The sequence below is a fragment of the Pagrus pagrus genome, assembly GCF_965226575.1.
Source record: "Pagrus pagrus genome assembly, chromosome: 23".
NCBI lineage: Eukaryota > Metazoa > Chordata > Actinopteri > Spariformes > Sparidae > Pagrus > Pagrus pagrus.
Window position 1 is genome coordinate 2,544,231 of NC_140205.1, and position 12,774 is coordinate 2,557,004.

Genomic DNA, 12,774 nt, shown 5'->3' on the forward strand with positions numbered 1-12,774 from the left:
CTGGTTCAAAACTCCCTCCATAATTTCCTATCCTTTCACTGCACCTCACCAAGGAAAGGCTGTACAGGAAAAGGCAAAAAAGGTCATTATAAGCCTACATTTGTTTACATTTTGGCAAATTAGCTCCATTAAAGTATGCCGAATTAGCAATTAGCACTTCCTGTTTGCAATGTACCCATTTATATATGGATAAGTATCACTGGATTACTTTAGTAATGAAGAAAACTTTAAAATGTGATAATTCTCAAGCAAGTTCTGCAGCGTCTTTTTCCCCCTATACATTCTAAGCGGATTTATGGATTTATTCGCGATGGACATCAGAGATAATAATATTCTCAGGGAGTATAAATCACACTGAATTATATAAATATATATATGTCATGTCTCTGTATATTAAAAGATCCTGAGTCAAAATATTCACCACCGCCTGTATGAAGGAAGGAGCTCCACCAGGCTGCAGCCAGCAGGGGGCGCCACAAACAAACAAATATCATAGTGAAGTCATTAATTCATTATATAAACCCATTGTCAAATATTTAACTACATTATCTGAAGTCTTAACAGGTACACTTTGTTTTAAGTAGTGCAATTACTTTTTAAAGATTAAACCTGAGAAGTATGGAGGACTGAAACTGCCAAGTAAATAAATAATAATAATAAATATATAATTTATTTTATCAACATTCCTCCATAAAGATGATGGTTTAGTACTCAGATTTTGTACTGAAGTAGCAACACACTACTCAATTACAAGTTAAAGTTCTGCATTATATTTAAGCGGCGTGGCAAGAAAAAAAATCTTCTAGTTAATCCAGTTGAAGAGCAAAACAGAGTAAATCTCAAATGTCCCACTGTCCCTGAACACATCCTAATGAAACTGAGGTGTGTGTGTGTGTGTGTGTGTGTGTGTGTGTGTGTGTGTGTGAGATAACTTTCCACTGTGTCACACACCTGAATGACAGCACACACATACAAACACACACACACACACACACACACACACACACACACACTCCTGTACGCTGTGGGCGGAGTCTCCTCGTGGCTTTAACTGGTGCGTAAAGTGCCGCCGTGCTGTCATTACGCACGGGGAGCTCCGGGAGCGCGACGCGGACCGAAGTTTTAAAGACGAAACCAGTTACAACAAAGGCAGAGATCAACTTTGGTGCTTTTACTGTGAAGGACAAACACTGGAGCCTGGTCGAGTTTATGATGACGGACCTGTGGAGATGATGGGTGAGTCTTATTGTGTCCAAACGTTTGGAGATTTTCATTTTACGCGTTTTTCCAAGTGTAAAGTGGATTATAAGGCTTTAATTCACTTCAAGATGCTGTAATGTTTCTGTAACAGTCCTCTGGATACTTCATGTAACGATATACTACATGAAAATATCACTTCTACATTTATGTCAGTGTGAACATCCATGAAAGTAGAAGGCTTCAGACCTGCCATCACCTGTTATTGTACATATGGAAAAATCACAGAACACACAGAACTGAGTTTTTTTGCAATATATAAAAAGTAAAAAATATGTGGTTACACTTCAGGTATGCAGTATTATTTTATATGTTCCAAACTAAACTGCAGTTATTCAATATTTAAACATTAAAAAAAGATTTGCATTTGACAGAATTTCTGTCTTGTAATTGCTTTCCAACCTTTTTGGTAAATATCATACATATTTCTCTCAGCTCTGATTTTTCTGCCTTCTCAGATTGTTAAAGGCAAGAAGAAGTAAAAATATGCAGTATTTTACAAGAAAAATGTGCTATAACACATACTATTACACTTCGTTTTTTGCAGCTTACAATGAATTTGTGAGCGTTTCAGAGAAGTGTCTTGTGTTTTAGTACGAGCTTTGCTGCTGATAAGTTTTTGTTTGATGAACTAGGAGAAGAATAACCGTTTATCAGTGTTGGTGAATAACCCAAAAAAAGAAACAGAAATATAAAACAAGAACAAAGTAGATTCACTGAATAACTACAAAAATAACAAACAAAACTGGTGCTTAAATGTGACCAAGAAGAGTTTCTGGCACAACTTCACCCACTTCCAAGAAGAAGGGAGAAAGTCTGAAGAGGTCAAAAAGCTCCAGAAAACCAGAAACACGTCTGATAAAGTTCTTCTATACACTGCAAGTGTCACTGGAGCTTTTAGACCTAAAAAACAACAACAAACAGACCAAAAACATCAAAACACGAGTAAAAATTATGACTTTTTGGGGTTTAATTCATGGCCCAACAGAAATGTAAAGATTAAAGATAATAATGCTCATTTCGATGCATCTTTAACTTTATTAACTGCGAGTTTTGTCTCTTTTTTGGCAAATAAGTAAAAAGTCTGTAACCGTAAATGTATAAAAACGTACCAGAAGAAGAATCAAACTGGATGAATGTTTCACTGAATGATTTTAGAGGTGACACGACATCATCATGTGTGTTATTAACGTGATAACAATATTTAATTTTTAAATATTGATCATTACTGGTTCATTATGACCCCAATAATAAGATGCTGTAATTTAGGTGAATAACAAACACTCACACTTATTTATCTTATCACTGATCTCCACTGTGTTGTTGACCCGGGACCGAGCGCACCAGTGGACCCAGACCGGCTCAGTTTTGTGGCTCACATTTCCTCCTCGTCTTGTTTATTTTTCTTGTCGGCTCAGTTTTTGTGTTTTGGCCTCGAACCGCAGCGAGGAAGCTTTTTCTTTTCCTTCTGAATTCTTTTATCTGAGCGGTGTTTGACAGGAATGTGTTCAGCGGTTTCGGCTGCAGGAGCTGGTTCTGCAGCTCCCTGTTCCCGGTTAACTGGTCCATCAGGTGTCTCCCTGCTGTGGTGCTAAAACCTCAGAGCGTGAGTGGAAAGTAACTGAGTACATTTACTCATTTTGAAAGATTTCCAGGACATTTCAGAGGGAAACGTTGAGCTGTTTAATAGTTATTTTAGATAAAGAAATACTCGATAGGCTCGATAGTTCCACCTAAGAGACATTTTCCCCTTAATTTAAAGACCTGTTTGTGGTAAAACTCTCCAAAAATTGCACCAAAAAGCAAAGATTCCTTCCTTTCATGATACTTTGACCTTGACTGACCTCGACAGGACGGTGTTGTCTGACCTCTCGTGCCTCCTCTGTGTCTCCAGGCCTTCGTTGAACAGAAGATTAGATGATTCTTCAGAGCGACACCGGATGTGATGCTCGTTTCGTCGTAGTGCCGCCCGGGAACACAAATGCCAGCTGACCTCTGACCCCTGCACCATGGACCTCCGTCTGCAGGCCAACCCTCAGCTGCACTACGGGATCAACGGGGGCGCAGGTCGCAGCTCCAGGCCAGGCGTAAGTGTTTGGAAACCATCGGCGTTAATCAACACTTCACTGGAGACTTTTCCTGTTTTTTCAAAATACACAGAATAAACTGAATCTTCATGTCTAATGTAAAATAACATGAACATTCTGTAACTGTAAATTATTCGATTTATTTATTTACAAAAATTGACTTTTCTCCACGTTAAATACTTTCACAAATATCTTCAGACAGTCAGATAAAATTAGTGACAATTGATTAGCAGAATTATTGATACTGTAGTTTTACATAGATTTCTGTTGGTGTTATCATGACAGATATCTTGTATAATTACAATTACATTAATAGCTGTTAGTTTTGTCGAGCAGTGGTACATGGTGGTAATTTTAAATCTCACTAGCAGGTGTACAAAAGTATTTTGACGTATTTTAAAATCAAACTAAATGATTTACGGGCACTTTTATGCAATTTTAAGCCTTATTATTTGTATTATAGGAGTATTTAATCATATTTAAAGGTAATTTCAGTGTTTTTACATGTGTAAATATCTTTAATTAAACATTAAAAAGCCCAAAACAAACAAGATCTCATGTAAAATTAAAGTATTTATTAATTAAAACAGTTATTATCTTTTATTTGACAGTATTTTTTGGCCCCCTTGCTGCCAGAATATTACTTTTTTTTAACAGATTTCTTTACAGTGTGGTGCTTCATAGGGGACACAGGTTTGTGTAATTACACATCCTTTGTTCGGTCGACCGCAGTATAAAGTCGTCTTGTTCTATTGTCTTCTTAAACACAGTAAACCCACTGAGCGTATCAGATGAACAGCTGATTATTCAAACTGTACTTCACATTGACTGTGCTGTGTTTACACAATGCTCCCAGTCACCACAGTCGCTGAGAAATTACACCTGCTTAACAACTTAATCCCTCCTCATGCCTTGGGGATGACATTCATTATCAACGTTCAGCGCCGCCGAACCGGTTAAGCTGCAGTTTTCTAGGTCCTGAGCTGCTTCGCGACAATAGACATTATTCACTGCAGCTGAAACCAGCAGATCCGTGTTTATCTCCTATTGGTTTCAGTTGGGTGTTGCTGCAGGTGTCTTTGTGTGCGAAGCAAAACAAGCCTCCTCTCAGTAACCTTGTTGTGACACTCATGTCAGCAACAAACCCTGTTTGCCATGTCGACCACGAGCTGAAGGTCATCACCTTGAAATAGCCCAAATGAGCAGCTTCCTTCGTTCTGGTGGACGTGTAATTGTAGTCAAACACGACCTGCGATCAAAACACTTCATTGTCAAACAATCTGTTGTATAAGTACTGCACTTAAAATCCAAAAATGAAAATTGAGTCATCATCTCCTCCCTCCATGCTGATGTAACGTCAGGTGAAGTTTTGTAATCCACGAAACATTTCTGGAGCTTCACATCAAAACAGCGTTGCAGTATTTTCCTAAACAACTGATAAAATGATAAAAGAGCAAAATACAGTTCGCAGTTCAAGTTTCCATAAGTCTGATATCCCAAATTGATTTGAAAAGATGTTATTTGAACCCTTTTTACAATGAATTTGTCACTGTTGCTGTGAGGTAAAATTACTGTTTTTTCCAATGGAGTCTGGTGCTTTTGATTAGAGCGATAAAACTGCTGTTTTTGGTTAAACAAAAAAGATCTTGCTCTCAAACAAACCTCTCTAATTGTTTCTCAAACAAGCAGCTAATTAACAGGTTGTAGCTCGTTTGTTTAAATTGTACACAAACTGAAACGTTAAACCACCAAGTTTAGGGTTGGAACTATTTCAAGTACTTTGTTTAGTTAAAAACATAAAGTTAAACCAAATAACATCAAGTTAATGATATAAGGTCATTTGATTTTAGTTGCAGTAACTGTTTTTCTGCGCTAAGAAGAAACCAGGCAGTGTAGTTAATTTACATTTTTTAATTAAATTTACTTATCCAACAGCTATAGTAAGTACTTTTTTTGTAAATCCAGATAAAGCGTTATAGAAAAGTGTGTCAGATATACGTGTATTATTATCTTGAATGTCTAAAAACTTTTTAGGAAGTACTGTGTGCAAGAAAACCGTCTTGTTTTGTATATATTATCTATTTATAGATTTGACGGGTTATGGGGGGGTGAAAGCTCCAGAAAAAGCTAGAAAGTAGAAACTGAGTGAAGATTATTTGGTTTAACTTCAGTTGCTAATTGATTTACAACAAATACTTGCTCCTATAAGTTTTACAAGTTGTATTTTTAACACGCAATGCAGTATTTTATATCTTTGTGGCTCTAACTTCAGTCCTTCCTCCTCCGCTGCTGCTCATTTTAAGTCCATTACACATTGTTACAGAGGATTACTTTCTCCCTACAGCCATGTGGTTTGGCTTAAATAGGTGGACTTGATCTTTATCAGAACTGAAAGAGACCTCAAAGTGGAGCAGTAAAATCAATAGTCACAGCGCGCTGTTATTGGATAGCCCATTGTGTCATTCTTCAGTGGCAGCACTGTGTGGAGCCGGACAGGTGAAGCACAGATGGGAGGGGCAGTTAACCAGCAGAAGAGAGGGGCATTTGAGCCAAATATAGGGTGGGAAAGAAGTTTGGAGGGTTGGGATGAAGGAACAAACAGGCCTGTGTTCACCGTGTACACATGACTACTGTATGAGAAAGTCAGAGTTAGAAACATGGAGTTAAAAGATGACGAGAGAAGTGAAGACTAAGCTGCTGCTTCTATGCTAACGTTATGAGTATATGCTAATGTTAGCAGCTCTGTGGAGAGTAGTACAAGTTAACAAAATCAAGAAGTAGTGTGTAGGAAAGAAAAGATGCTTTTGTTTATGTGTGTAACTTTATCATCGTTAAATTCATATTAGCTAACCTTCTGTACTGGGTCTCAGGGCACTTGCTTAATCCAGCCTTGACATTTGATCCAAACGTATCCCTTCTTTTGCTAATCGTCACACTGCTCTAAAAAACACTTGCTGTCATCTGTAAGTCTTTCAATTTTTAGTAAATTGACTTCTTTAGATCTTTCCTCCCTCTTCGTGAAAACCTTCTCAAATGTTGTTGTGTATACTTGATATCTACATTTGTGCATCATCAAACTTAGACAAAAAAGAATGAAAACACACAATATCAACTAGTTTCCTGTTGTCTCTTTGCCTTGATAGGAAGATGATACGCTGAAGTTTCTGAGCCGGGAGGAACAGGAATGCCTCCAATTCTTCGAAGAAACTATCGACTCGCTGGAGGAGAGTCTGGAAGAGAACGACCCGAGGCTCGGACAAGTGAAGCACCCCGCAATCGGTGGCGGTCCTTTCGATGAGGTCGATGTACCCCCTACCTCGAGTCCCAAGCCTGGTGTCGTTCTTTCCTCTCCCCTGGCGAGTCCTCTGAGTCCCAAAGAGGACATTATAGATCTGGTGCAACCGGACTTGGTGCAGACCAGAGAGCGGATCTTCAATCCCACCAGTCCAGGTAGCGTACAACAGTTATATAAAAGTATGACGTATTCCCACCATAAAGGTCTGAATGTTTCAAAGCCCTTCTCATTCTGGTCAGGCTTTAAATTCTGGTGTAGAAATATAGAAACATTTATTTATTTATTGGCCTGTAGTCGTTAGAGATTCAAGAGAAAGATATTGATTTTTCAGTCTCATTCCAAAGTCATCAAATTCCAACGTTTGGGCTTGACCTTGTTGTTGGGGTTCGGACTGAGCCACCAACCCGAATCATTGGTACCTGACAACCTGGGAATGAGACTCAACAATCAACTCCTCCCTGGTTGTTAAATCCCCCAGATTCCCTCCAAAAAACTATCCAAGATCTGACTCCAGTGTCCTTCATAGTAACTACAACCCTAGATGGGACTGAAGCTTGTCGTCTTTTCCAGATTTTGACTTTGCAACTTCTTCCTCCCAGATTTTCAGAGCATGGTGCCGACCCCCGAAAGCCACTTCGAGATCAAGCCAAGGCGTGATTCGATAGACAGTTTGCCTTCGGAGTACAACCCTCCACTACCAAGCGGCAACTACGGGTCCACAGACAGCCACTCAGCCTACCACCCTCCAGGCAGTATCCCCACCCCGGTCCTGATTGCCCAGAAGATAGCGGAGAACCAGGCAGGGGGAACCTCCAACTTACTTCCCTCCACACTCCTTCGCAGAAGCAGCCTGGAGGCCGAAAAGCCACCAAGCTACAGCACAGATCTTCCCGTCAAACAAGGTCCACCTACCTCTGTGAAGCCTACCCGCTTTCCTGCCAACATCAGTGTGATCCTTGGCAGCAAGGAGCACCAAAACCAGTCGCTGGCTAATGTGAACATCCATGAGAGACGGGCGCAGATGCTGGCGAATCTAACGGGGCCACACCCTCTGCTGCAGGAAGTTCCTCAGCAGGCCATGGAGCAGAAGACTCGAAATGCTCCCACACGCAGCATCTCCTTCAAGGACCCCTCCCCGGGCAAATCGAGGATGGAGGCGCTGTCTAAGCTGGGTCTGAGCAGGAATCGTGCCATGTCTGGTGGTACATCGCTCTCTGTCACCCCTGATAGCACCACTCTGGATCTTCTCCCCGGTGAAGGAACAAGTGCCAAACCTCTGGAGGCCAGTGTTCCCCAAACAACAGAAACCAGCACCAGATTGCCAGAAGTTGATGTTACGACACTACATCAGAGCCAGGTTAATGTCGACAGAAAGTCAGATATACTGCGGACAGATTCCCTCAGGAGCCAGGAAGATAGAAATCCCATACCACCACGTCAGATCCAGATTAATGCCGATAGAAAGTCAGAGATCCTTCGGACAGATTCCCTCAGGAGCCAGGAAGATAGAAACCCCATACCACCGCGTCAGATCCAGATTAATACCGATAGAAAGTCAGAGATCCTTCGGACAGATTCCCTCAGGAGCCAGGAAGATAGGAGCCCTCAGTTGAGCCCCTCACCTCCGACAGTGACACAGAGCAGCTACTCTCCACCTCCTCTGGAGCACAAGACATCTATTTCCCCTCCGCCTGACGTCTCCTCGGTGGAATTTAACAGCTACGGAGGGAAATCTATTGTGGTCAACCCGTCTCATTCCACCAGAAGCGAACATGCAACCTCTTCGGTGACCCACGAACCCAAAGTCCTCCCACCTGCGCTGGCTCATCCCAGTGAGTTCAACAGCTACGGAGGAAAATCCAAAGTCATGACTCCTGTTCCTGTAGCCGTGAACAGGAGTGACCTTCCGGACATCCTCAGCTCCCATATCGACAAGAGCCAGACCTTGCCAGCTAGATCAGAGGCACGACCTTCTGAGCCTAACAGTTACGGTGGAAAGACCCTGACCATCAACCCCTCCGCTGGGTTGAATCGCTCTTCACACAGTTCGGCAAAGAGTTTCAAAGCTCCAGCTCCGACCCCAGCCCCAAGACCTCCTCGACACTCCTACCACGGCGCTGTTTCCACCAAAAAGCCGGCGCAGCATGGCATGTCCTCTGAACACAAATCGCGGAGACCCGGCTCCATGTTTCGTCCCCAAGGCATCACTGTCCAGTTTTCTGGACGGGGCGCGACGGACGAATCGCGCAGGGAGGCTTTGAGGAAATTGGGGCTGCTGAAAGACTCTTGATAAACTCTGAAACTCCACCTGTCGAGCCTGAAACGCTAGTATGTACCTGCCGGTGGAGGTGAAATGCTAGAAGTTTCCTCATTTATGACTGTGAGGTGTGGCTGGACAGAGACCTACTTTTACAGAGGAATGGAGATCCTACAATAGACCCGCACATCCAGTTCTCACTTCCTGGCCATAAAAAACTGACAAACAAGTGTGACACAGTTCAGCTGGTGAACACGTGACGCTGTTTCAGTAACAAGTCTTGACAGAAAAACTGCAAACTGCTTCATGTTGCCTCTGATACAAGACGTTTTATACCTCTGCACAAGATATTGTAGATCAAGCTGATGCTGATCAACTTCCTGCGAGAAGCATTTTAGTATTTTTGTTATTGTCAACAAATCCCACGAAAAAGAACAAAAAAAAATGTGTTAGTCTTTACAAATACTTTCTGACTTCCCTACCTTGTCTGTGGTACTGCTGGGCACTGTCGTCTTTATCAAACATTACTCAAACAGGAGTAAATCGTGTATTTATTGGGGACTATTTTCAGCGGTGGATGGATACACATCAAAGCAGGTCGGTGTGTGTGCAATTGGGTCAACTTTAAACTCCAATGGGACAAACTGACACCATCTTTGCCTTGAGATGCTATTTTTGAAAAGGGCAGAGAATAAAGGTTAACTTGATTGACAGAATTAGCCGGTTGGTGTTCTCGACCCACAACACCCCAAAAAGTGCCAAAATGAAAAAAGAAGACTCAATAAAATCTATTTTTAAGCAAATTATATCACTGGTACAGGCAATGTCATGAAAAAAATGTATGTTATTTTGCCTTTTGGACATTAACTTGACCCCCTGTTGCAACACGTATCGAAATCTAGTTATAAAAACGTTTATTATTTAAATTTTCATATAAATTAATACATAAATTGCCACAATTGTATTGCCACAACCTCGGGGCATGTTCGTAGTCCATAATGTAATTGTTTCTGGGGCTCTGGCAGGCGATATATATGTGTGTAGTCAGGCGTATCAACCCTGGGGGGGCCAGTGGGGGCCCAACATTCAATTTGGCCCAGGACCCCTGAGCAGGTTGATCTGGTCCTGGTAAAAAAATAAATAAAAAATGATATTTTTAGCTTCAAGAAGCTACTTAAAACCACCTTTTAGTGTACATGTGGTCCTGCTGCAGTGAAAAAATGAGAAAAACTAAGACATCAAAATGAGCAGCTGAATTTGCATAAAAGTAATTTAGATATAAAAAAAAAGAACAATAAATCGTTTAAATCCAAATCTCACACATACTCAAAAAAAGACCTCCCAACATTTGTTTCTGTGTCCAGTTTAAGTTATATTTGTTGAGTGAAATTAATGTTCATACACAGGCTGTGAAGTCTTTATCACCCCTGTTACATGGGAAACTTCTCTTTGTTTTACTGGTTTGTTTACTGACTTGGGGCATTTAAGTGTGTGTGTCTTCTTCTGTCAGCACTTTGGTTGAAAGAACTTTCCTCTCGAGCAATTTATTACTTCTGAAATGACCAAAACTACATAAGCAAAGGCGTAAAAGTGAAAATCAAGACGCCCAACGTCAAACTCAGTGCTTGTTTTACTAATATCTTCATTTACTCTCTCAAATCTGTCGTCCTGGAGTTACACCGGCGCTCAAGCTCAAAGTGAAAACAGACCGAGAGGTTTTTTTGTCTTGAAAGATGCAAAAGCTGAGCTGAGCTGCAGGATATTTTTACTCCACGGACAAACCTCCCACACCAAACCACAGACTGTGGAATGGGTTTGTGGGCAGGACTTTTACTTTTTTACTACGCAGAGGGAATACTTTAAATTCAGTCTCTAGGGATGGGCGAGCACATGGCATTGTACAAAACACAAGCACTAAAACCACAGAGGCTAGAAATACATCCCGGGTTACTTACTCCTTTCGAGCTGTTGTCGATTACTTTGCGAGTGTGTTATTTAACTGTTGTAGCAGCATGAGTATGTATGTGTGTGTATGTGCGTATGTGTGTTTATATAGACTCCGGCCGCTGTAGTTCACCTACAGTCACTTATGAAGTATATTTTGTTTCACGCAGACGTTCTCGTCTTGTGTGAACATTTTTTTTCTGTGAATTTTGTTTACAGACTCCGGCTCCTCTGTAGTTCAGCTACAGTCATTATGAAGTATCTAATGGTGCATACATACAGTTTATAACTACATTCTGTATAACACAGCCTTCAACAGGGATTAAATAACCATGTGTGGTGAATGGGAACATTAGTGATCATGTGAAAGTTGCTGCTACAGCCTGGTGAACTTTCTGACTTTGTATACTGTAAAAAAAACAAAAAAAACAGCTTAATATATGTAATGTTGAACCTGTCGATCATTAAACAGAGTAAAGTGACTTCTGTGTAATTGTTTTTCTTTGATTAACTCTGGAATGTAAAGAATGAGCAGGTGCTGTTCAATGATTGGCCACGTCGGTGAAATATTTCACCTGAGTGGAAACTTACAGGTTGTTTTGATGTGATGAGGTGTTTAGTTTATGTGTCGCAAGTCTCAGATCTCGTTTAATATGTTTTTAAAGTTTTAAGACTTTAAGATACTTTAAGCTATCGAGTGTCCCTCGCAGAAAAGTGAGGTGGGAAGTAATAAAGTACAACTTCTCCTCCCGACACCTGAACACAAATATCTGAACTTTCTCCTCCTCACATTTTCAAAACAGGCTTGTCACTTTAGTTTGAGTAAGAAGACGTGAACAGACAGAGAGGGAGGCTGGAACGGGGAGAAAAGGCATGTTAGTGTCTCGTATCTGCTGAGATTTTCTTATTTTCTCACTTTTTTGCTGCTCGGGACGCTTTACCAACCCAACATGTGGCTATCTGACGTCCTGGGAATGAGACTCAACTATCAACTATCTTTGTGGTGCGTTCAGGAACAGCTGGGACAAATCCTACTGACTACCTTTAACTTTAATAGTCTTTGAATTATATTAATATGACGTGAGCTTCAGTTAGCTTTGACCACAAATGTCCTTCAGAGGGAGACTTTTTACTCTGATACTCTGAGTACATGTCAGAGCCTGTACTCTATTACTTCTACTGGAGTAAAGAAGCTGAATCAGTACTTCTACTTGTACCAGATTATCTTTTTACTCAAGTATCTGAGCTTCTGCTGGGAGGAAACAATGTGTGGACTCACAATGATGAAGGCACAATCGAGACTACAAGAATACGTTATAATACCAGGTGTAGACGCAGAGACCTGCGGATCAGTCATCCAGATACAGATCATATGTTGATACCACGAGTAAACGAGGCCTTTGTTTGTGCTAATTTGTTGAATCACAACTTTGGAATAAGCACAATATAAACAGAAAATCAGCCTGGAGATACACGTCCGCTCGTTAAGAGAAACAATAGTGAATGAGGATGTCAGACATCCTCACTCTCTCTCAGAGCCGCAGCGGTCGAGCAGCACTCTTTAGTAAAGAAAGCCTCAGTGTTGAAGTCTTATGTAACCGTCTGCAGTCCACACAGTTTGCTTCTGTGTTGCTGCTGTTCAACAGACAAGTGGTCCAATGTGAAAAATACACGGGGAAGGTCAGAAAAACAAAACCTTGTAAAACATGGTGAACCAGAAGTGAGTGATATTGCTGCTGGGGTGAAATCTAAAGTTTCTGCTACAACATTTCCATTTCTTTTTCGAAAAGACGGACGAGTGAGTCTCCGTGTTCGGTGTGATGACGTTGAATGACCCCGGCGACCTCTGTAGTCTCATTTAGACACGTAAACGCTCTTTGATTCAAACGTGGGGTATTTTTACTGACGTCTTTTTATGTCGTAGAAAATAAACG

At 41.1% G+C, this 12,774-nt stretch overlaps 1 protein-coding gene across 1 annotated transcript; it reads left to right on the top strand.

Moving 5' to 3' along the window:
• Window positions 1-1,119: 1,119 nt before the first annotated feature.
• On the top strand, window positions 1,120-11,322 carry proser2 (proline and serine rich 2). The gene is made up of 4 exons (XM_084346001.1): window positions 1,120-1,236; window positions 3,152-3,344; window positions 6,488-6,794; window positions 7,239-11,322. The coding sequence occupies exons 2-4, from the start codon at window positions 3,267-3,269 to the stop codon at window positions 8,927-8,929; spliced, it is 2,076 nt and encodes a 691-aa protein (XP_084202127.1). The 5' UTR covers window positions 1,120-1,236; window positions 3,152-3,266; the 3' UTR covers window positions 8,930-11,322.
• Window positions 11,323-12,774: the final 1,452 nt, after the last annotated feature.